Raw genomic sequence first — 25,472 nt, 5'->3', positions numbered from 1 at the left:
TGTGTGTGTGTGTGTGTGTGTGTGTGTGTCACAGAAACATCGAGATAGATTGAATGAGAGAGGCAGAGGGAAAGAGACAGGGAAGATGAGAGAGGCATTCATCATAAGAGAACCGAATGTTAAGCAAGTACAGAGAGACAGATTGAGAGCCATGGCACAGGCAGTATAAGGAACATTAACTCAAAGAAACAACACAGACAGATCATTCAAAACCAGGCAGGAAAAGGCACAGCAGAGAATGACTCAGGCCCAAAGAGAAAGACAGAGAGATCTGGATAGACAACAACAGACAAAAAGAGAGAAAAAAAGAGTGTGTGTGTGTTGTGTGTGTGTGTGGGAGAGAAAGAAATCAGAAGGCATAACAGTTAATGAGGTAAACAGAGATGAAAATGTTTTGTGAATTTTTTTTTCACAAAGGTAATGTCTGTGCCAACATGTTAGCTTGTGTGCATGATGGCAGCGAGTGTGTGTGGTATAGGGCTTGGGGCTTGGGGGTGGGGCGGGGGGGGCTCTTCAATGTACCTTGGCACTGAGATAGAGCAGTGACATAATCAGTGACTTTCACCCAGCAAAACCAGAGATCCAATTCTGCTTTCTGTCCGCTCCAAGTCCTCTTTGATGAGTCCGTCACACAAATTTGTAATGTATCAGATCATGATAAGGACACACGGTACAAATAAGCCATTCTCTTTCATCCTTTCTATCTTTCTTGTGCCTTCAGAGCACAATGAGGGGCTAAGCCGGTGAAAGATAGGGCAAATCCCCACTCGGAGTCGACTCGTAAGAGAGGGAGGGGAGAGATGGAGGCAGAGCCAGCTTTCCCACAGAAATGCCTCTTCTCTCCATCGCCCCCACCCACCCCCAACAGAAATAAATAAAAACACATACAAATACAGTCAATGGTAACATGGGCTGTGAAACAGAAAGAGAGTAGGCCTATGTCCAGACATACGCCCTCCTCAACACACACACACACACACACACACACACACACACACACACACACACACACACACACACACACACACACACACACACACACACACACACACACACACACATTCTGTGATATTATCCTCTCAGCTAAGGGGAGCCAGAGATCCACCTCCAGTTGGCAGAGCCACTTCTGGAGTTGTGCTCATGCCTGAGGACTCACTCAGGGTTCAGTCACAACATGTTTGCTCCTCTCCATCGCGGCAGCCTCAGCAGCTGTTTGGATCATATGGGGCTTTTCTTGTGATCTATTTGCTAGATGTGCACTACTTTGAGAGGCTTTAGTTTGAAACGTGTTATGGAAAATATATGGTAGTGTGGTTGGTTATGATGTGATAAAGATGTGCCTAATCTATAAGCAAAAATCAAATGCTGAAATGTAGCAAGCATTTATAGCTGGCTATTAAAGCTCAAGAAGACATGTAGGCTGCAGGACATTGGCGGTGGTATGATATAATTAAAATCCAAATGCCCTGTAATTGGCCATTGTTAAATGGAGGAGGATACAGTTAGCATTCTTTATGTTACATGAAAGAGCCTAATGAGACAGGGACCAGGAGTGATGTTATCGCAAGCACAGTATTGCCATGAGGTGTCAGTCTGCCATCTAGTGGTGAAGAAATTAAATGTTGACATGAAGGTACAGGACAGGATGTGCTTATTTTCAGTCACCAGTCACCATCTCATGTGTGAAACATTTCAAGGAATTAGATCATTCTTATTCTACTACTAATTATACTGCACAAGAGGCGCGATCAATAGGCATAGCTCAAATGACTCAGCTGGGATAGTCCTTCAACCGATCAGACCAACAATCCAGCGCCTAATGGATAAGCCAGTTTGTGATTGGACCCAGGAAACGTGGACAGGAAGCAGGAGAGATGTGCAAGTTTCCAGTCTGAGCTGCAGGGTGAAATCCAAATCACCAGCAGATACCCAGCCTATCAATAGAGTTGGCATGAATTTAGTTTCACATTTACTTTGGATTTGTGGTTATATCATGCTGTCAGGCCTCAACATAGAGGCCCTGTGTTTTTTGTGTGTAATCATCATTATAGGGTACCTGGTGAAAGAGTTGAAGACCTAAAAGGAAGGGACAGGGTTTATTTGCTGCCTGCAACCCCTAATCATCACAAAGCACATGACTTTTGCAACTGAATTCTGTTCAGAATGAAATGGACAAGCACTCCTTCAGTACTGCAAACAGTTTAAGGTGTAAAAATTGTTACTGCCCTTCTCAGAATTTGAAAGTTTCATCATAAGTTTTGGTCCCAAAACAAAGACCTGTCCATGATTTCAGCTTCAATTTCAATGTTTTTCTGTTTTCTGTTCTTTCACTTTCTATAATGCCATGTCTTGGGAGTCATGTTTGGACATCAATATCTTAAAAGTATTATTCCTAGCTTGCCCAAACTGTGTAGGATGAAAGACAAGCATATATTTTTAGTATGGCTAGACCTATAAACGTTTGTACTGCATGCCCAATGATTTTATATGAGGCCCTGGATTCACAAAAAAGTGCTAAATGATGATGAATGTGCTAAGTGCTGATGTTAAGGATTTTATAACCTTGTTTTATTGTACCCATAACCCACATGAGAGCTATCAGTATTTTGTCTGTAAATACATTTTATTAATGTGCCCATACTTCAGGTATACACAGCATAAAGAGAAATTATATTAGCCTGAATATATTACAGGCCTTAGTTTGGGGACTCATTCATGATATAGACAAGGTTTGAAAAACAGGTACAACCTTATTAGATTACATGGAATGACCCTTACTCATCAACAGAACACCAACAACAGATGCAGTAACTTGCCATATGTTCCTATGAAGAGCAGTTAGCTTCCTTTCGGGTCTACCTGTGAACATGTGGCTCACTTTGCCTATACACTTCTACCTGTCACAACCCATTCACAAAACACTACAATGTGATATAAATGTCAAACATCATCAAGCAAAAGTTATGGAAGTCCAAGGTCATGCTGTTTGGTTAATGAATATCAAAAAATATTTTTTTGTCCATACAGTCCCCTGTGACTATGTGAACATCTCAGCCTTTTTTGTTGCTGAAATATCCCTTTTCAATTATGGATAGACACACCCAGAAAATTGCACCACATGCCAGCATATAGTCGTGGATCTGTCTGAGGTTTCTTCCTACAGTATATGTATCTCCAATTCTGGAGTTTTTCCTTGCCCCTGTTACTCATGGGCTCTCTTTGAATGTTTAACACTCTGTAAAGCGCCATGAGACATGTGTAATGTTTTGGCGCTCTATAAGTGAAATTAAATTGAAGTGGAAATTGAAATATATGTTTACCACTCCTCTCAATGAAACCATAGGCCTATTTTTTTTGCTGAAACGTTGCACACTGGGTTGTCATGTGTAGATTTCTAATCTCACATTGGAATTACTGTCCTTCTCACCTCTGATGTCCTGATTGATACCCAGTGGATATATATTTCTTTTTATTGGAAGAAATGCATATTTTTGTTCAAGTGATTCTGAATGCAGCACATCCAAATGTCAAAAGCATTTGAATTTCATGAAGGAATATAGGCTTGGCATACCCTGCCTGATCTGCCAGCGACTAGGACTATGGGCTATGTGCAAGAAAATTTGAGGTGGTAACTTGTTTTATTCAAAATAGGCCACCTATTTCATAAAAGGGTCGCCAGGATATCTGTAGGCCAACAGGTATATTGGATAATGTGCAGGCTTCTGAGTTATAACCAGTGCAAATGTTGAACTGGCTGCAATGGCTGCAATTGCGAACCTCAGCCATTCAGGAGTAGGGCTCTAAGACTAGATATAATTTGAACAAATGGAATCCTCAACACCACAATGTGGGTGAATTCGGGAATAGCCTAAATCTCATTCACACCACATGAGTCCAAAATAAGACTAGGAATGCACGGCAAATCTGACATAATAAATCCATAAATGCACCATTCAATTAAATTTAATCATAACAAATTCATAACAGCTTTATCATAACAAATATGTTTTAATTATCAAAGGAAAGAACGCGTGTACTGATAGCAGGTACAGTCTGTAGATAGCCCGAGATTCAATTGACCCACAATGCATTGGTACATGCTGTTACGTAAGCATGCACATCGTCGTCAGCCACCCAGCCACCCAACACAAACTTAGCATAACTAGCCAACAACGCAAGCTTGAGAGACCCACATTTCTCGGGATTTCAGATCTAATACTTGGATTTCACATCTGTAGACCTATCTGTTTGTAAATTTGTGCCTTTACACCATGGAATCAACATCTATGAAAGAAACCGAACGCACATGTGTGCTCTGCTGTCAAGATATCGAGATTTTCGCTCTAGGAAAATGTGATCACCCGGTGTGCTACCGTTGCTCCACCAAGATGAGAGTGCTATGTGAGCAAAAATACTGCGCCGTCTGCCGGGAGGAACTTGACAAGGTTGGTAACTAACTAAAGTAAATCATCATAAAGATGTCTTGTTTACAGTGACTAACTGAACTAATGAAACACAAGGTTACTTAGTGAGTTTAATGCTAACGTTAGCGGAAGGACATTAGTTATCTCTAGCTAATGCTTGGCCCACTTAGCTAGTTGGTCACATAGCAATGACAGCTTGGATAGATAGCTTTGCTGCTTTACCGCTAGCTCAATTCGTTATTGTCCCATAATAGTAATTATTGTCAAATAGATGAGTAGTTGGTCACACGAAGAGAAGAACTGACGTGATGTTTCATATTTGCATAGTTACACACTCATCGTTAGCTAAGTTAGAAACTTAGATGGCTAACGTCAACACTAGCTATTATCGGTAGCTAGACCTACCTATGTATACATAACTCCATATCTACCGTTAGCCATACATTCGTGGATGTATCTCTCTCTGTCGTTATGTTGTTGTGTGGGTTAGGTGATTCATGTTTCTTCTTCCTTTCAACCAAACTACAGGGTTTTAATTGTTTGACGTTAAGTGCTTAGATGACTGTGATCTATCTGGCACAGCTATCGATAGCTAACTCATCCTGCTAGTAACATCAACTTCAGTGGTTCAGGGTGGCTGGTAGGATTATGCAATCACTTGTAGTGAGATTACTTAACAACCAAGTCTGGGTGTTGGACAACGTGTCATTCCTTTACATTATCTTTGTGTATACATGTCAGCCAGCCACCTTAGGACAGCGGAATGAGTTGGTATGGAAATGTTGACTCAGGCACTTGCCTCTTTTGGCGGCACAACATTAATTTAACACCAGTCCTTTTTTTACCTGAACGGCCTGTTATCCACTAGATCAGTGGTTCCCAAACTTTTCTGGCTTACGGCACCCATAAACATATTTCTCTCCATCCACGGCACCCCTAATTTCTTTTTTACTTTTTACTCTCAACCTCCTTTGTACTATATTTGTACTTCATGCCATTTTCTTTAACCTTGTGATATGTTGGATAGGCCAACACTGCTTTTATCATAGGCATTACTATGATAAGGTGAAGTTAATATCTTTTTTTTGTTTTATTCAAAAGAACTACTCTCATTCAACTCATTTAATTGAACTTTGAATAAATGGTGATCAGGATGTGAAGAGACAACATGATAACCACCTGACCTGAACCCATTTCACTGCAGAGGGCAGTGAATAACCGTGTTTAAAGGGAACGTGATTTAACATAATTAACTATATTTACGACTTCATTCAGTCCGTCAGGTCCATGCAATGCGTCGCTACCATGGCAGAATTATGTTGCATAGCTTTCGTTACGACGCCTTTGATCCGACCTGTCATCCAGGCCGCCGCGTCAGTGCACACACTTAACGCACATATCCAAGCTAAGATTATTGTTCCTCGAGTATTCATCTGTCACCTTGAATATCTCATCTCCGGTAGCATGGTTGGCCATTTCTTTGCAAAATAAAAAGTTCTCTGTAAATTTGTCCTCATGTTAGCGAGTAGCTGGCAAAGGCCATAGCATAAGTGGACTCGTATTTGAAGCGCAAACTTCCCCAATAGCCGTAGCCATCGTTAGCCCACGTCTCCCTGCAGACCAGGCATACTGGTGTGGGACACGTTACCTCGCCACCCCAAGTGAACCCATACTGGAGGTAGGAGTCGTTATATTGCCTCACTTTTCTCTTTGCCGATTTCGTGTGGTCAGATTACGAGGTCTGTCCCTGTGGAGATGCATGGCGTTCTCTTTAAAAACGTATCCATTGCGCCTACGGAATAACGAACGAAGTCAACGAACTGTTGTTGACGTTACGTAGGGCAATAACAATAAGTAGGCTAGCCTACATATACAGCACAGTACGACAAACTGTAGCCTATTGTTGTTTGTGCTGCAAATAAGTTTTCAATTGATAGTGCAATACAATTAATTTTGAAATGGATAATGCTTTTTAAAATGTCATTAAATTATCAAGCCTTAGAGATTCCGCGGCACCCCTGAGCATGCGTCACGGCACCCCAGGGTGCCGCGGCACCCACTTTGAAAACCCCTGCACTAGATAGAAGAATGACGTGTGTTTATGCAGCGTCAGTTGTATTTGAAAAATGAAATGACGTTTGGCAAATACCAAGGGTGAGATAATTATTCCAGTCAAGGGTAACAGTTTGGTAAAAAGCCATTCTGGACTGTGCTCTTGGGCTTGCTGATGTCCATATCAATCTATGAATTTAAATTTCTACCGTTTGTATTCCAGGTTATCTTTGTCAAAAGACTCCAACCTTTTTCATCACTTCCAACTGATCAGTTACAGTGTGAGAAGAAGGATGACATCTATTTCAGTGATGCCAAAATCTATGCACAGTACCGGTAAGTGCAGTTGTGTAGTCTTTGATCAATTATGTGAGATTCATTTTCTGTGTTTTGTATGCTACATGGTATGTGTGCCAGTGTTTGACAGGTATTTCTCAATCTCTATTGCAGGCGAATTTTGTTATCAGAGTGTCCACAGTGTCAGGAACCAAAGGTTTTTTCTAAATTTGAAGAGTTGGAACAACACATGAGAAAACAGCATGAACTATTTTGCTGCAAAATATGTGTCAAGCACTTGAAGGTAAATTAGTGCGTATACTTTATTACTGCGTTTTTATTGCTGGGATGGTTGTTGTGTTTTGATGCCACATGGAATGGTTGGTTGGTGGTTGTCCTGTTAAACTGTTTTCTGTCACATCCCCCCAGATATTTTCATATGAGAAAAAATGGTACAACCGTAAAGACTTGGCTCGACATAGAACACAAGGGGACCCAGACGACACATCTCACAGAGGGCACCCCCTCTGCAAATTCTGCGACGAACGCTACTTGGATAACGACGAGCTCCTGAAACATCTACGGAGAGATCACTACTTCTGCCATTTCTGCGACGCAGATGGAGCACAAGAGTACTACAGGTAAATAACTAGAAACTAGATTGTTGTATACTGATTTTGGTTTTGTAAGAAGCACTATTCTTCTCCAAGTCAGAAATATAGCACATGCTCCTCTACATATGTGCTGTGGTCCCGCAGCTCATCTGTGTTGTCACAAGGCTAGAAGTGCAAAGGACATATTATCACTATGGGCAACAGCAGTAGGGATACTGTAGTTACAGAAACATGACTTGCAGTGTTAAAGCTTCCAAAACATTGGAGAGGAATGTATTTACTGTATGTACTAGTAATTCACAAACATACGATAGTCGTCCTTTTGAGCAGGGGTTTTTTTTTATTGAAAAAAAACTAAAACGGTTGACTTTTCTACAGCGATTATCAGTACCTCATGGAGCATTTCCGGGAGAGCCATTACCTTTGCGAGGAAGGCCGCTGCAGCACGGAGCAGTTCACCCACGCCTTCCGCACCGAGATCGACTACAAAGCCCACAAGGCTGCTGCCCACAGCAAGAACCGGGCCGAGGCCCGTCAGAACCGACAGATTGACCTGCAGTTCAGCTACGCCCCGCGTCAGCAGAGGAGGAATGAAGGTGATGATGACGGCACTCGCTGTCCTCCCCCCCCATGGTGTTGTTAATGAATTGAGGAGGAGGAGAAGGCAATGGTGTTCTTAAAAGGCAGTGTTTGAGGACGTGAAATTAAATGAGGCAGACAATAATGATGCAATCGTGTTAAGACAGGGAGGGAAACAACAGTTTTTGATTAGTATTTTGTGCATTTGATACGTAATGTTTCTTTGCTTCATCTATTATCCCTTGATATCCATTTGTCAGACTCCAAGATATGTAAATAAATGCAGTAGACATAGAATCTCCTGGGATACCAGAAGATCAAGTCTAAGATCAAGTTGATTTTTTGACAGCAAGAGCTGCCTTTATCTGATTATTCAGTGCACTTATTCATTGCTGTGCAGGTGCAGGGCTTTTTCAAATCATTTTACCAAACAGATTCTTGCTGAGGATTAGTTTGATAATCATTTAGTTTCCCTCCCATTCACTGACTGTCATCGTGTGCTTCTTTGAAGGTATGGTCGGGGGTGACGATTACGACGAGGTGGAGCGTTTCAATAGGCACGGCCGAGGAGGCAGAGCACGAGCCTCAGGAGCTCATCAGAACCTGAGGAAGAGCTGGAGATACAACCGGTAAGAGCCCAATTCCAGTCTCCGCATACCAGTGACCCTCAGATTACGCAGTCCCATTGAGAACATTTGAATTCAATTTGAATTCAATTTGCATTAAATTCCAACAACAAAGCGTGCACAACAAATAAACGCTCAAAAATTAAGGCTTGAGTTGCACAGCCTACTGCAGTTTATGAAAGTCCTAAGAATAAGAAAAAAAATGTTTAGAAGACATTACCTCAGGTACGTTCCAGAGAATCCCTCATTGAGCAATGAGTTGCTTCTGATTGCATTATACTCAATCCTCTCCATAAAAGTGTTTTATCACGTTAATTATTGACTTGGGCAGTATGACTCATTTTATACTCATTAAGTACGTGATCAAATTCTGGTCGGCATTTATTTTCTATGGACAGCAGTTTAATTATAGTACTACGTCCCCCTGCTCTGTGCACAATTTGCCATTGCCCGTGGTAAATGAATGGTGACTGTTGAGAGGGGGATTTCCTCACGCACGACTGAAGGTGGCGTCGAGTCGTAGTGCATGGCATGCTGCAGGGGGGAAAGCTCTGGTGGTGAAGAGCTGGTTGTATAGTACACTAAATGTGTGTGTGTGTGTATGTGTGTGTGTGTGTGTGTGTGTGTGTGTGTGTGTGTGTGTGTGTGTGTGCGCGCGCGCAGAGAGGAGGAGGAGAGGGACGTGGCGGCGGCGCTTCAGGCTTCGCTGGCCACGCAGGAGGGCCAAGCAGGGCCAGGGCCAACAAGCAGGAGGGGGCAGGAGGAGCGAGGGCCAAGCCGGAGGGGGCAAGAGGAGCGAGGCCCGGGCAGGAGGGGGCAAGAAGAGCGAGGCCCGGGCAGGAGGGCGCTGCTGCAGGAGGAGAGAGCTGCTGCTGCCGCTGCTGCTGCTGAGAAAGGCCCACAGAAGTCCCGAGAGAGGATGGACCCAGAGGAGATGAGGAGCGCCAGAGGCACTGCGAAACCGCCCAGCGAAGCGCAAGGTGAGGACCGAGAGTGTGAAGTTGGCATAAAACACGCATCGAGCCACTCTAGTCTTGGTTCCACATTCTTTTTCTGTCCTTGAGTCATTTGTTCCCGGCTCGTTTTGGTGTGCTTTTCATGCTTAGGGACATTAGTAGAATTACGGCTTGCGTTGTTTTCCAGGTCGAATGCTGGGAAACATTGCACCAATGGGAGATGACTTTGCTGGTTACCCTGTTATGAGGTAAGCATGTGCTCAGCTTGCCATACCTTTTCTGTTGCCTGGGTTTAGTAATGGATCACACGTGAGATAACATACCATGACATGATAGGACATGATGTTCTCTCTCACTCTCTCTCTCTCCCCCTCTCTCTCCCTCTCCCTCTTTCCCTCTCTCTCACTCTCTCTCTCCCTTTCCCTCTCTCCCCCTCTCTCTCTCTCTCTCCCCCTCTCTCTCCCTCTCCCTCTCTCCCTCTCTCTCACTCTTTCCCTCTCTCCCCCTCTCTCTCCCTCTCTCCCTCCCTCTCTCCCTCCCTCTCTTTCTCTCCCTCTCTCTCCCATCTCTCTCTCTCTCTCTCTCTGTGTAGCAGCTCAATCAAACCCCCCGCTCCAGTCACTCTGAAGGAGGACGACTTCCCCAGCCTCTCCAGCGCGCAGCATTCCGCGCCGATGACGCCCGCCTACAGCGCTCCGCCCCGGAGCAAGTCGTCCTTCCAGGAGGAGGACTTCCCCGCGCTCATCTCTAAAATCAAACCCAGGAAGCCGCCGGAAAGCTCCGGGTCGGCATGGGCCGCGAGCAAGACGGTGGTCCTGCCCAGCAAAACACCCGCCCCTCCCCCCGCCTCCGCCCACGGCTCCTTAAGCGGCCCTCAACCCCTCTTGCCTTCCTCCTCCTCCTCTTCCTCCTCCTCGTCCAAACGGAAGAAGAAGCTCGGCACTAGCGAGGCTCCCAAACCCGCCCCGAAAATCAAGTCGCCGTGCTCGTCGGACGAGGAGGATCCCCTCCCTGGCAAGACGGTCAAGGAGATCCGGGCAGTGCCAACCATGCTGGACATCTCCTCGCTCCTGACCGTGAAGGGAGGCCCTGCTCCCCAGCCCAGCGCCACAAAGGCGGGCAAGAAGAAGAAGCCGTCCGGCCCCTCGTCTTCCGGCGCCCCGGGGGCACCGACGGACCTGGGCGGGATGGCGTCCAGCGCCGCTCACAAAGAGAACGTGCCGCAAAGCAAGCGGCCGGACACCGGCGTCCCCAAAGCCTCTGCACTGAACCCCAACACTCCCGCGGGGATGCCCAAGTCGATGCCCAAGTCGAGCGCCGTGATGAACGGCTACACGGAAAGGGCCGCGATGCAGAGCAGCGGCTACACCATGGCCCCTACAGAGCAGCCTCCTGTTGCCAAACCACTGCCAGCGTCAGACTCTCCACCCCTGCCCATGGAGGAAGAGTTCCCTGCCCTCATCTCCAAAAAGCCTCCACCTGGTACAGTACCCCTTGGTTTCTCTTTTGGATGAGTTTTAAGGGATAGTTTATCCAACAAAAATAAATAGTATCTTGCTTGAAAACTCATTCGGTACTGCACTGACAGGCAAGCATGAAGCTCAGTGTGTACTGTTCGTTGTCGTCATTGTTATGCGTTTTAGCACACGTTTGCTCGTTCACTCAACAGTCTGTCGTGTCTCTCAAGTCTTGTATGTCATTGATTGTACTTGTAACAGATCATAGACTACTAGATCTATCGAGATTTTCACAATAGATCAAGGCAAAGTTCTGCCTTTTATTCATTTTTAGTGAAGAACTCAGGGCTTTGGCCTGCAGGGTGTTGATCAAAAATGATAATGGGGACATTTGGCTGAGTTGGACAGCGACAGGGAGAAAGGGGAGATTGGGATGGATAGATGTATGCGTTTGTGTTCTAGCAGATTCAGTTTTGGAAATACAATGCCAATGCAAGCTATAGTACAATTTTAGTTTACAACATTTCTGTGTGTGATGAACAGATATGATGTTGTGATGAACACAGACAAATACCAGTTACTGCAGTAGCATAAAAGGAGAGTTGAATATGCCCTAAAAGCAGGTTGTCATTGGCTGACCCTCGTATCGGCATTAAGCGCTCTGCAAATTGTTACTTGCCACGCATATCAATGCTGAAAATCTTGCATTTGATTAACAATGTTTTCATTGATGCCACTCAGTAAAAAATAAAGTTGTAATTCAACGCAGCAGGGGCCAAGAGCGACACTGCTGGGTGGAGTTGCATTGAAAACGAATGAAATCGAATGCAATCGAAAGTCCAACGCAGGATGCATCGCACTCATGCCGGCACCATTGTGCAGAGCGTTTTGGCTATGAAAGAAATGTCATTGATGAGGAGTTCCTTAAGACTCTCATATCAGTTTATCTGCAAGTCGATCCAATTAACTGCTCTGATAAGAGAGAAAGGCCCACCTTTATTGTGGGCGTATGTCAATACCATACCGTGATGGTTTGCTGATGTCCTTCCACCCCCAGGTTTCAAAGGCGCATTCCCCTTGAAGAGTACACAGGCTGCCGCTCCAGCGCCACCGCCAGGGTTGGGGGGTGTAGCAGCCATGGTCACCAAACCGCCCCCTGGATTTACAGGTGTTCCTCTCAACAGTAATGTTGTGGATCCTCCTGTTACTGCTGCCAATCGGTGGGTGAATCCTGTTTGCCTGGTTCAGCTAGTAAAAATGTCTGTGGTTTTCTTTTTTTTGGTTTTGGTATTTTCACTCAATAGCCAATCAGATCACACCACCATCAGTACCTTCTGAACATTTGTTGATGGTCTGACCAGCCGTACACATTTTGGTCTTTATTTTTCATTGTTTATTTTCATTAGGTTATTGATATTGTTTATTATTGCTATTTTCCCAAATGTAGAAATAAATGTTCACTGTTAAATTCGTTATGATATTGTTGTCACTTTGGACAAAACAGTATGCCAAATCCCATAACCATAATCAATTATGTCTCTTCTACAGACCAACACAGTCTCTTGGGACCTACCTCAAACCTGACAATTTCGTAAAGAGAAACATGGACCTGATTCAGTCAATCAAAAACTACCTTCAGAACGATGAGTCTAAGTTCAACGAGTTTAAGAATTACTCTGGACAATTCCGACAGGTAACCAACGCCTCCATTCATAAAGATGGCCTTAGTGTCTGAAATATTTTTAAATTGTTTTAGAAAGCTATCTTTGGTGTGAGAATGATTTCCATAAGATACAGTCTTGAGGTTTTTGTAGTGTGTTGTGTATTGCATTATATGTTCATCATACTGAACTGGAATGGTGAGTGTTTTTGCATGTGCCCTCCTACTGAGAGGTTTCCTATTTTCTTAAGAGGAGGGCACAACTGCTTTGGGGATACAGTATATCCCATCAGTGTAATTGGTTCCAGTGAAGTTAGTACCGTAATTTCCCGACTATTAGCTGCGGCTTAAAATTTTGCTAAATTTCTTTGGCTATGAGGGTAATACAGGGGGGGCAGTTTATGGTGTTTATATGGTTTTGTTTCTTTTAACTGGCATAAAACACTGTCCTTCGCCTTATACACAATGCAGCTTATATGCAGGAAATTACTGTAGTGTGCACTGATAATGACCTGCCCTCGTTTTTTTTTTTTTTTTTCCCTTCTCTTAACCCTCCAAGGGTGTGATCTCAGCGGCCCAGTACCACCGGAGCTGCCAGGAGCTGCTGGGCGACAACTTCAACAGAGTCTTCAACGAGCTGCTGGTGCTGCTGCCGGACCTGCAAAAGCAGCAGGAGCTTCTCACTGCCCACGGGGACTTCAAGGCCCTGGAGAAGCAGCAGGGTGGTGGTGGTGGTGGTGGTGGTGGTGGTGGTGGGGCAGCCAAGGCCAAGAAGAACAAGAAGAAGACGGCCTGGCAGACCAGCTCGCCCAGCCTGGGCCCCGAGCTGGACTGCCAGGTGTGCCCCACTTGTAGGCAGGTGCTTTCCCCGAAGGACTTCAACTCCCACAAGACCTTGCACATGGGGGGCGAGGAGGACTTCCCCTCTTTGCAGGCTATCAGTAAGATCATCAGCTAATAAATAAAGCCCCTTTTTTGCCTGCGCTCACGTGCACAGCCACACAGCTACAGCCACAGCCAGCTCTGTCTGCTAGTTCAGATGACCCAGAGCATCTCCAGAGTGTTTTATTAAAAGGCTTGAGGAGAGTGATTGAGTGCTTCTACCAGTGAGGGTGTGATCTTGATGTAAGAATGAATGGGGAATGTGATACGCCTGTGTTGGATTCTGGGAAATGTAGGCCCTATGTTACAGAAAGGAGATAACCTGACTAGTCCAGGGGTCCTTCATTTCCCTTTCCAGACAAGCAGGACTAACACGTTTTTTTTGTTATTTAAGCAAAATAAGTCATCTTTACTTGAACATTTTTGAAAAGCTAAAGCAAGTAATCTTTTTTCTAAAACCCACATGGTATAATCCATGCTAATCTTGCTGTTCATCAGGGGGGCCGTGTTTTAAACAGGTGAGTTTGTCACCCAATTGTTATTAAGTTCAAATGAAAAAGGTGGCAAAATTAGCAAGTTGTTAATTTCAGCCGAAGTCTTTTCGATTTGCCTGTATTGATTTCTTTTCTAAATATGTTGAATTTTTGAAAGAATTTTATCAAGTTTGCCTTTTGGGAAAACTAAAGTATTTATTTAAGCATTTTCCCCACCTGAACACGAGCATCCCTCACAACTCACCCAATACATTAATTGGAGAAAAAAAAAGTGATGAGGTTAATGTCATGTGAACAAAAATGCAAACAATTAAAAGGCATACAACATGAAGAGGAGGGTGTCTGTCTAAAATGATGGCAGACCATTGACTGTGTTTAGTTTTGATTGCTTGTTGAGTGTAAGTAGCCTACTTCATGAACATTTCATGCCTGAATCACCATTGCACTGGTTATCGTCACCCTATCTGTGTGGTTGTTATGGTTAATGTAATCATTCACAAAGAATAGCCAACCTGTCATCAATATTTAGTATGCATAAGTACACATATTTAGTATACATTTTAAAAGAGTATATGTGTAGTCTTGCACTAACATTTGATATGTTCGTATTGCAAATATTGCATAATGTTTGAGTCATATTTATGAGCAGATTGCATCATATTAAAATCAGTTTCATCCAAGGTTAGAATATAATATATTCCACATATATTACACACCTGCCATACTATCATGAACCTAGCAATAGAGATGAAAGTGGGCAGAGTAAGTGAAAGAGTCTTTTTTTTAATCGTAATTATGAGAAGCTACCCCTTAAGACCTATCAAGTCAACATTCAAACTTTCATTAGACTGGCTTTGTGAAGGAAGATTTTCACATGTTCATTGGTTGACTTTTTTTTCAGTGAATATTCAAAGTGTCCCAGCTGCACTGCTTCAGGTAGAAAGATTTCTTAAATGCCTGACTATCACATCGCTGAATAAGATGCCGTTAAGCGAGAGTGTTCCAAAGTAGTGTTCTGCAAAGCTCACTATAACAGATACAAGCAGACGTGTTGTGACTGTGATTGTGGGGGAGAGGTGAAGTGTGAGAGGAAGCATGAGGTTTCACATCACAAACTGACCAACTCGTCAAAAACATGTTTTTTTTTATTTCCGTAATGTCAGACAACTGCAGTCCAAAGACATTCAGTTTGACAACAATAAGTCCTCTATGAACAGCATTTACAGACAAGATGGGCTATCACGCCTGAGGATATTATGTGTTTACAAAATAAAAAGAGAACAAACGAGGGCGCTGTAAAAAATTGGTCCATGAAGCAGTTTAACAAGAGTGCAGTGTTAAAACAGGAAACACGAGACCCTGACCAGATTCACAAACGTACTCCATTTATAATGTACTGTGTTACAATCAATTACTTTGTGTACATTGGCCTATCTCAGAACATAGATACATTTGAGATGATCTACCACTTATTAGACTAAGCACGGATGATTTATCAAATGCCTTTGAAACTTAGTTACACCCATCTGCAAAATCTCATCTTTTAGGGACGCAAGAAGTTATTTTGAGGAAGGTTTTTTTTCTGATCAACTTGTCTCTTCTCAAACAACTATATTCACTGGATTGATCTTAAAAATGGATCCTGTGTTAAAGCATCATAGTGAATTAGCCTGACTGATCTATATTCCTGACACTTAATCAGCCTCTTGATATTTCTGCTGCCGTGAATTGAGCAGGGACAAGTTAAATGTGTTTCAAATACTGCATGCATCTTCATATTTGTCACTACACATTTCCCAGGAGTGCACAAAAGGTAACAGAAGGCAGTCTTGAGTGTGTCAGAGAAAAACAAATCTGTTCCTTTCAGTGTACATCAGCTAAACCCTTACGCCATACTTGGTTTACAACACCTCATTGTTTAATACTGAGTTCTTGACCCAAAACGTGTTACTGTCAACACCAGATCGGACTGACCACTCATGTTCACTGACCACCATCACAGACAAGAAAGGAAAAAATAAAAATAAAAAGATCGCAGCTCCCAGTTTCTACACAGGTCTACCAAAAGTACATTGACTGCACAAATAAAAATCCCAACACTGAACTTGCAATGTCTACCTGTTGACACTGAATCACCCTGCATCACGTCACAATGGTCTACTCCGTAGCATCCGGGGGCCAATAAAATGCCCTTTGGGAAGACTACTCCTCACGCACGGGAAAAAAAAATAATAATAATTTTCAACAAAATTGGACAGTTTGGCAGCTTTTTGTAAACATACTCTTTAAAATGTATATAATATCTTTAATTTGAGGACTGATTTCAGACAGTTTGATAATTCTCTATTTTAAGTATATTGCACGTGGCCTGCAGCATATGGTGACCCAGTAGTTCAAGATGTCCTGATGCATGGCACTTCATGTGTACGTTTTTAATACATGCAACACAAATAATATTCTCTCCCAAGACCAACAGGCATTAACACTTGAAAGAACATTATATCACACATCAAATATACTTCCTTTTATACCAGGTCAATTTAATTCCACTTTGCCCTAAGGTCTGATGCTGTCAAGAAAGAGAGACCCTTTGATGGCTTTTTTGCCTATGGGTGGGATGCGCAGTGTGTGTATATTTATTTTCAGGTACCACCTAGCATAGCAACGCAGAACTACCTAAAACAGATCAGGATGAAAGTTGACACCACGATCGAAAAAAACCTGCACAGAGGATCACAGCACAGCACTACCTATGAACACTGTTACACCACCGCGAGCGGGTGAGCCGCCCATTCCCCCCACCCCCACCCCCAACCACCCGCACGCTCACCCAAACCTCCCCTTAACACAGACACATTTGGTTGGACCTGCTCCACTCTGACGCCACTGAGCTCCACCTCTAGTAGATGGGCACCTGGTACGGGGCGGTAGAGTCCAGGTTCTCGGTGAAGGGGGGGCTCTGGTACGTGTCGGTGGTCTCGGGCCCGGGGACTGTGCCGGCGGGGTACGGTTGGATAGTAGCATTGCCGTCCAAGTGTTCCGTGGTGAAGAGGCTCATATCAGTGCCCAGAAGGAACTTCTGCACGGCTCTCACCGTCAAGCCAGCCTAGTGAAGAACAGAGAAGGCATGTAGTGGACGTTTTGACATATCACTCAACATTTCCTGTGGCTCTAAGGTTTGTAACTAGCAGGTTTGTGGAATCAGGTCTCTCTGTATGTTAGGTTTGGAGGCAGAATCAAAGAGTACCTAACAACATTTTGTCCACAATAATATCACATTAAAACGATGCTGAGATACTTAATGAAATGCAAAAAAAATATATCATCCACAAATATACCTAAAAAGAAAAACATAGGAATTATGTATTCTGTTATGTATTCAAGTTTTGCCCATACATTTGATAGCATCCTCATGAGATCCCATAAAGTAGTAGAGAGTGCTAAATCAAATGGAGGACGCTTTATCGTGAAACAGATATCTACAGTTACACAATATTGATATACGGTCTCACCCCAAGTTACAGTATGTTTAAATTTAACAAAGAAAAAGCTGAAATGCCCATTTACAAACCCAAGGTGGAGCTCCAGTTTCTCTTGTGTCTACAACTGTGTATACTCCTGTTGCGTGTAGGCCACTGTATCGTGTGTCCAACTAAACACACATACTATCAACTTTCATCTACATTCAATCATTATTTCTCCATGAAAACCCTGTATCTTTACACTACACCAGATTGTAAAAATAAAAAACTCTCTAATCTCTAAAATCCTTTAGCCTGGTGCACCTCTTCAATTTTAGCAGCCACATTTGATTTCAAATGATATCTCCAGACTAAATTTCTGATTTGAATGGTTTCATAGTAGTACCATGGTCACTCATTTGTTGAGATATCAGTAAAAAATGTTAATACGTTATTTATAAACAGCACGAGGGCTGCCTGAAAGTGTGTGTTAATGAGTAATCAGTATTGCATTTCCTCCGACCAGTAACACTGTCTCTTCGGAGATATCTCCAACCTCATCTGCCTGAGACAAGTGTAGTCTTAACTGTGCCTGCAAACACAGCAGGGGAGCTGCAGCCCATTCATAAGCCTAACCTCTTCAGCCCCTTCCTTCCATCTCTGTTGAGCCGCCGCGCTAGAAAAACTGGAGTAGCGCTATTGTGCGTTTGCTTCCATTCCCCAGTGTCAGACTCCAGTATGTGGAGCACTATTTTCCCACTAATGTAGTTCAGGTCTATGTGGCAAAGATGGGTCATGATGTAATGGATTATTCTTAGCCTGAGGACGGCTCTTTTTCTGTCGTCCATGTCTTTGTGTACTCGCCTTGCCTTGCCTTCCGAACCCTGAGGCCTAAAGACAACATCAGGATGTAAATAAGCTGAGAGCGAAGGCTACGGTGGCTCGCAGGGGTGTAAAATGCAGACTTTGGGTTTTCTTTCCTGCTTGATGTTTGTTTTTGACTAGAGTAGCTGCAGTTGAAGGAATCACTTTTCATTCATTAGTTTCCTCCAATTCATAAGTAGTGTACGGAAATGGGTTTGGCTGTCTTAGCCTTAGGAAGTCTTACTTCACTCAATATGGATTTGTAGCGAGTCTACATAAAATCTGTGTTGAAGTTAAACATTAAGGTTATTCAGCAAACATTTTCTATTCATATTATATGAAACCAACTCCATAAAGGTCACAAGTTTCATTTCCAGAGAATAGAAACACCAAATCAATCAAGTTTCACATGCCTCATGATTAGTGATAATACGGAAGTTACTTAGTTAACAATTAAGGTTGTACTGTTTCACTTTCAAACCCCTGTATTATGTCAGTAAACAGATTTCTTTGACTTTTAGCTGCTCACCCAGGTGAAAATGGAGAAGAAGGAGAAGGCAATGGCAGCACGGGCAGCATCTGCCCCCTGGTTCAAGGGCAACTCATCTGGGGTGGTGCGACTCCACTGGTTAGCCAGGAAGCAGAAGCTGACAAACCACATGAATGTCCAGAAACCTGTAACCATGGAACAGCCATGTTCAGCCCAGCGCAGCATTGAAAAACGACTGCTGTCCATAACAACAGTGCAGGACAGCATAGCAACTAATTTCAGTCAAGCAGTCAGTCAGCCATTGTCTATTGTGACTCAGATTCTAGATATGGGTAAGGCAGCCCGGTGGTTATTCACACTCACTCAGTCACAATATGCCTTATGAAATATCTCAAAATAAGTATACTGTCTGGACAACTGTCTGCTTTGGCAGGTGTATACTTAAGACCGTGAGCACAACATTTTAGGCACAACCTTTTCCATCTAACAGTTATGTGTTCGTTTTGCCCAGAGCTCTGTTTAACATAATTTCAGTTACAGTTTACTGTTCTGTTTTTCGATTGATTCAGAGTGCACTCTCATGCACATTCATTTCCATTAGAATAGCAAATGCATTAGCCACCATGCCAAAAGGAACTGATTTCAAGAAGCCTTTAAAGCCCCTCCAGCCCCCCTCATGCATAACATCCCGGTTCTATCATAAGGGTGACATGTTTTGTACATATGCTTAACATATAACATATTCTGGAATAGCTGAAGAGTCTGAGGCAGGAAAAAAGTGTAACTTAAGGGTAAACACAGTCAGACACGGAAGCAGTTTCTCTTCAGTGGTTCATTCACAGCAGTGGTACTGATTAACTGAGCGGTGAGCTTCTGCTTCACCTAGTTTTGCTTCTTTTTTTTTTGTATCTGACTACAGGTCTTGGGAGAGGTGCTTTACCTGAAAAACCAATCTCAAGCATCACTGCCTTCTTCCTGTCTTTGATGCTGCTGATCTGCTGGAACTTAAAGTCCAAGGCGACGAAGAAGAGGCATGCCAAGAAGGCTATGAGGCCGATGGTGATCCCAAAGTTGCAGGCATCGTTGTTCTTGTTGTAGACGCAGTACAGTCTCTCACTCCCGATGTTGATGTAGCCCTCGTTCACAATGGACCCAAACACGACTATGGAAAAAATCTGCAAAGACGACGCAAGGCGATTTGGGTTTGAGTAGAGCGTGAATATATTATGAAGAACAGTGTAGTCCATGGTGCTGTAGGCCAATTGATTATGCGAGGTCTCACATGGCACCAAACACTACAGTAGATCAATATTTAGACATGAGAATCAGGAGACTGATGGGACGTGGGGTAGATGGAGATCACATGACATGGTTGATGGATGGACAGTTTGATGGATCCACATGAATGTGCAGTGTCATCAGAAGTGTCAATGAAAGGCCAGCATCAGTGGAGAAATCTCAGCTGCCATCAGCCCATTATGTTGTAACTGTTATCTGCAAATGGGGGATTATGTTTTTTGTTTTTTTTAACATATAGTTCACCAACATGCTGGTGCTCTGATGCTTATGGGCCCCTCAAACAGAATGACAGCAACTACAACTGCTCAGTAGTAACTGCATACGACTCCTAAATTGTTAGTCATTTTATGTTTAAAAGAAAACTTGTCCACATCAGTAAACATTGTATGCGCATGAAACAGTTATCCCTATACGTTTCTCAGAAAGCCAGCACTTCAATAAGGTAAAACCAACTCCTGTTTGTAAGAATGCATGGGGATCAAGGCTTTACTCAAGGCTAAATAACCTGGCAAGTTTTTCAGGTCATTAATTCCCTAAATATTACATTTCACAAATCCGAAATAAATTAGTCCACAGTCACCACACAGGCCTCTATAGGCCTACAAAAGATTTGTGATGGCATGTCCTGAAAGACTTGGTTCTCCTGATAAGTTGTACTGTGCTGGAGCTAAAAATGCATAAATGCCTTTGAGGTTCTGACCTCGTTGTTTTTGGCCACAAATAACTGGAATACCCAATTGCTTGCAAGCCCTTTGATATCTAACAATAGAAACAGTTGTAGAGTAGGCTATCAACAAGTGAGGAGATTCGCATCCACTATTCACAGAAATACCATTCATCATCTCCCATGAAATGCTTGTATCATGAGCTGTGGCTATAGGCTAATAATATATTAATAGACACACTATCAGACACACACGCGTTATGCAAAGAATGTAGACGTTGCATCGGTAGGCTACATTCTGCAATTTCTTGTCGTGGGTTGCACACAAGGGACGCGCAACTAATGGGAGCTTTTATACTGACATTACTGAAGATGGTAGGGGGGTCGGATAGGCGGGGATTGTGCCCTTCTTTACTCCTGATGTAAGCTTCCAGCAAACCAATTTCATGCAGAAAATAACAATAAAGAAATAACGACACTGTCACGATTTTGCATAGGCTATGGACATGGTTGAGATATCATAGAGTTATACGACTGAAATAACACATCTCAAAATATATTTCATATTTGCTGTATTGTTAAGGTGGTATAATTAAATAAAATCATTATGAGCTGTAGGGTATATCGAAGGTAACCTAAAACCCAAACGGTCCAAAATGGCCAAATAAGCCTTCATCAAAGGAAAATATAAATATGTGTAGGCTATCAAATTCTAAATAAGCATGACGAATCTGAGCTAATCAGAGAAAATTAGCCAGAGGAAATCAAATGAATCTTAAGATTATTGAATCGTATAACCCCTCACTACGCTATTATGCAAGAGGAAAACAACTAGAGGCCGTAAGGAACAGAATATCGTCACAAGAGTCATTATTGGCGATGTGCAATTTCAATTTAGAGCATCCATCAATAACGATATGGCTTACACACATCTTCACCTCACGAAATATATGAAACATCACAGATACGCCCTATAATGGGAAAAAACAACCTTACCCAGGCTACTATTCTGAGGATTGTCGTCGGCTGTTGGACATAAGCAATAGGGTCGAAGGCAGCCCCTGCTCTACCAGCGCCAAAGGAGCCTACTCCGTCCATCTTTCCTCTCGCTGCTCTTCAGGCTCCAGCCTTTGGTTTCCAGATAGGTAGGATCTGTTGTGCACACACCCCACTGCCTGGCAGCGGCGTGTACAAGACACAGCCCACGATGCTGGTCTCTTCAGCGACCCCTACTGACCACTTGGCGAGTAGGTCTGTCGGAGCAATTTCGCTCTCTTCTTACAGAAATGGAGTAAAATGTTCTGGATTAAATATTTTGCTGATTTTTTCCAAATAGCACTGTTATTCATGCGCGACAGCAACAGCACATAATGCATTATGGGACTATCATACAGCAATTCTGTCTCATTGTTTGGTCTATCATTTCACAAACATTCAAATATGGCATCACACAGAGAGATGTCCTATTTTATGTTAATCCCATTTCAGTCCAGTGCTGGCCTATATGGAAAAACAAAAGCATACAACTGAGTAAATGGTTTGCTGAGTGAAAACAATTTTCAAAAACATACATTGTGAATAATGCCAACATTGAAGGGCATGTTGGGTGAATTTTAGTCAGCAGTTTCTTCTATTGGCAATGTGTGCATTTAGAACATATTTTTTAAGCACACAAATTGGTTTTAGTAGACATAGAATTTTTTTACCCAAGTGTGCCAGAGAACCATAGAAAAGTAGGCTGATTGTGTGCTGAATCAGAATTCAGTTTCAACATGGCAATCAATCAAATAAAGACAAATGGTCCCATTATAATACACATAAGTGGAACTTTATTTGTCCCTTGCAGAAAACACACAGAAAAGAACAGACAAGATCAGTGAAAGTGCTGAGATGACCTGGACCCTCATTGCATTTGTAAAACCATATGTTCTGCATAAGGTTGTAAAAGGCAAATAAACATCTTAATATACACATAGCGTTGAAAAAATATACACTTCTGGTTTCATTTGTAGACGTAAATACAACATTTAAGTCTCACAGTTACCATAATTATTCTCAATGTTTCACATTCCCTGCAGTTTGTGAGTGTCAATCACAAGATCCATCCTTCCACCCATCTTTCCATCGCTCATCTACTTTGGAGCAGTCAAACTCTGGCTTGCCTAACCTAACATTAATTTGATTATGGAGACCACATAGCCACTGCGAGAGGTTGTGTCTGTTGCTGGCATCGGGCTGGTTTGTTTTCAACCTGTTAAAAAAAGAGAGGTAATGTGTGGATAAAAATAATGTACACAACAGCAGTCAAACAGCCATATTCCCACGAAAAGCTGTCTCAATGAATGCTTATTTTCCATTTTGTTTTGCAACTTAGTGGGATTTGACTAGTTATGATGCTTCTCTGCACACTACAGCTGAAGGACCTGGGGAAAATATCTAATTGCAATTATTCTGACTGATATTGTGATTTGATTTGCATGATTTACATTACAAATCAAGCTTCGGTTCAAAATGCACTGTATAATACATTTAAAACCTGATGAAGCATTATCAATTAAGAGAACATCAAAATATGAATACTCTGTCTACTAATCCAATGATGAAAATGATGTAGGAATCACTTCCAAATATAGCTTTGAGATAGGCCACATCTGATAAGTGGAGCGTGTTGCTTCTGACTGATAAGCATTACTCTTTATCACCAACAGGCCAACATTTAAAAATAATAATAATAATAATAATAATTATATCGGTCAAAGTTGCTAGCCACACAATTAAGCGCAAGCTTTGGATTTGTTCGTTTTGTTGTTAGTTGCATTCCATCAAATTGCAATTTTGCAATCTTCCAACCCTACTTTACCCCCTCTTTGGCCCTGGCTGTATGCCTTCAATGTGCAATATTAACATGAGCTTCCACATACATCTCAGCCTAAAGGTTTATTACCTTCCCCTCAAATCCTCAGCGCATTCATCACAAGGGAAGAACTTTGAGAAAAGGTTGATGAATTGTGTCATGTCTTTCTGCTGGCCGGAGCTTGGAGCCTCTGGATAGTAGGCAGCCATTGTGTGCAGGAAGGACCATGAGCATCTCCCCAGCTCCTCTCTGTCCATTGGACACTCAACTGGCTTTTCGCTCTCACCCTCTGATGGCGTTGTCACCTACAGAAAGATGGTCATACATTTCAGAAGCATATTAACGTAGACCTACTGTAGCCTATAAACACCCAGCATTTATCAATAAGCTTAATTGGCTATATAAAGTTAACAATCACAACACACCCAGCTATACCACAGGGTTGCTTAGGCCTATATGTCAAAATGGTGATAAACATGGGCATGTTGACATTAAGCTCGGTGGGATTTCTTAGGAAACTGTCATAATTCTTTACTCTGGAAATCCAGAGTTCTCACAAGAGCACAATTTGATTTGCGAGTCACTCTGGCCATCACTAATGATGCTCATTAGTCGTGCCCTTGGAACCTTGGCCCTCAAGCTGCCATTTTCGATACACCTAGCCAGACCCTAAATCTTTCTAGATTTGGGTGTGGATTTTCCAAACTAATAATTCTTTAGAATTTGTTAAATGTGGGTGATGTTACCAATGTTGCACTTGAGACTTTTCTGTTTATCAGCATACACTTAACAAATTGGTTCTTTTATGGTAATTGTTTATTTTCATTGGGCTATTGATCATGGTTATTGCCCATTATTAACATTATTGTTTATCATTGGTATTTTCCTTAATGTAGCCTATAGCCTAGCCTACTTACCAACATTTTAAAACGATTCTGTTCATTTTCAATTATTGTAGGCCTATACTGTAGCTTTTTTGTTGCTTTGTGCGTCTGTCACCTTTGACAAAAGCGTCTGTTATATCATATAATCATAACACTTTTCATATGGGCTACTTACAGTAACCGTGCATGTGCTACTGTAAGTAGGCTATACCTAGAATGTGTACACTGTTATGCTGGCTAGCAAGCATTAAGCCCACTGTCAATGACTTGACAGGTCAAGGTAGCGTGACGTTGGTTATGCTGTCTGGGTTGCCTCTTTAACAATAAGGTTACATCATACAAGAAAAGGTCTCAACAGAGTCTTACTCGGTTACATTATCCATTTTGCTCGCATATGTTCACTGACTTTATACTACAGAATCACTTCTCAGTGAAGAAATTCATTGCCTACCTACTTGTAACGTTAATGGAATGCACCCTATTCACCTGTGCTGTCGGAGTCGGTGTCTTCTGTGTTTTCATCCACGATTTAAAATCTGTACATGCTCTGCATGGTTTCTTTTTTGTCTCCCCCGTCTTTACTTGCTCCGTACCAGAAGTATCATCAGCCGGTCTACCTGACATACTGAATGGAAAGCCTTGGAAAGTTCCTGCATTTTCGGCAGATGATTTGGAGCCATACGGCGCAGCCATGTTTATTCTTGCATTGTGGGATTGATGCCCTCACAATATCTGAAGGGCGTATTCATTTATTTGAAGGAAACTTACTATAATTCCAAGACTTATGAAATTGTGAGTCTTTCGTCATAACGTGTACTTTATTACACATTCACCATACAACTATATAATAAATAGAGCGCAAACGAAATGACATAAAACAGTATCCTTCCTACCAGGAACCATTTACAAAACTAAATGTCACTTGTTTCTTGTCGG

The 25,472-nt window shown here is 42.6% G+C and overlaps 3 protein-coding genes and 1 long non-coding RNA gene across 5 annotated transcripts; 2 read left to right on the top strand and 2 right to left on the bottom strand.

Moving 5' to 3' along the window:
- Positions 1 to 4,142: 4,142 nt before the first annotated feature.
- Positions 4,143 to 14,351, top strand: znf598 (zinc finger protein 598). Of its 2 annotated transcripts, none has more exons than XM_062532596.1 (12): positions 4,143 to 4,445; positions 6,700 to 6,812; positions 6,927 to 7,056; positions 7,182 to 7,393; positions 7,745 to 7,962; positions 8,457 to 8,574; positions 9,235 to 9,551; positions 9,715 to 9,775; positions 10,123 to 11,009; positions 12,042 to 12,204; positions 12,533 to 12,677; positions 13,204 to 14,351. In XM_062532596.1, the coding sequence occupies exons 1-12, from the start codon at positions 4,272 to 4,274 to the stop codon at positions 13,600 to 13,602; spliced, it is 2,937 nt and encodes a 978-aa protein (XP_062388580.1). In that variant the 5' UTR covers positions 4,143 to 4,271; the 3' UTR covers positions 13,603 to 14,351. The 2 variants fall into 2 exon arrangements, with proteins under 2 accessions (XP_062388580.1, XP_062388579.1); XM_062532595.1 differs by having other exon boundaries at positions 10,120 to 11,009.
- A 2,568-nt stretch (positions 14,352 to 16,919) lies between these two features.
- On the bottom strand, positions 16,920 to 21,969 carry syngr3a (synaptogyrin 3a). The gene is made up of 4 exons (XM_062532601.1): positions 21,795 to 21,969; positions 19,776 to 20,010; positions 18,875 to 19,020; positions 16,920 to 17,126 (listed from the first exon to the last, which is right to left on the bottom strand). The coding sequence occupies exons 1-4, from the start codon at positions 21,894 to 21,896 to the stop codon at positions 16,920 to 16,922; spliced, it is 690 nt and encodes a 229-aa protein (XP_062388585.1). The 5' UTR covers positions 21,897 to 21,969.
- On the top strand, positions 16,950 to 20,532 carry LOC134077174 (uncharacterized). Its single transcript, XR_009938666.1, has 3 exons — positions 16,950 to 17,196; positions 18,867 to 19,167; positions 19,755 to 20,532. It is a non-coding gene; the product is annotated as an uncharacterized LOC134077174 (long non-coding RNA).
- A 630-nt stretch (positions 21,970 to 22,599) lies between the features above and the next one.
- On the bottom strand, positions 22,600 to 25,415 carry gfer (growth factor, augmenter of liver regeneration (ERV1 homolog, S. cerevisiae)). The gene is made up of 3 exons (XM_062532602.1): positions 25,023 to 25,415; positions 23,743 to 23,957; positions 22,600 to 23,049 (listed from the first exon to the last, which is right to left on the bottom strand). The coding sequence occupies exons 1-3, from the start codon at positions 25,227 to 25,229 to the stop codon at positions 22,887 to 22,889; spliced, it is 585 nt and encodes a 194-aa protein (XP_062388586.1). The 5' UTR covers positions 25,230 to 25,415; the 3' UTR covers positions 22,600 to 22,886.
- Between the last annotated feature and the right edge of the window lie 57 nt (positions 25,416 to 25,472).

This window comes from Sardina pilchardus, chromosome 3, assembly GCF_963854185.1.
Source record: "Sardina pilchardus chromosome 3, fSarPil1.1, whole genome shotgun sequence".
In the NCBI taxonomy this organism is placed as follows: domain Eukaryota; kingdom Metazoa; phylum Chordata; class Actinopteri; order Clupeiformes; family Clupeidae; genus Sardina; species Sardina pilchardus.
This window is presented reverse-complemented; position numbering and strand designations above follow the sequence as displayed.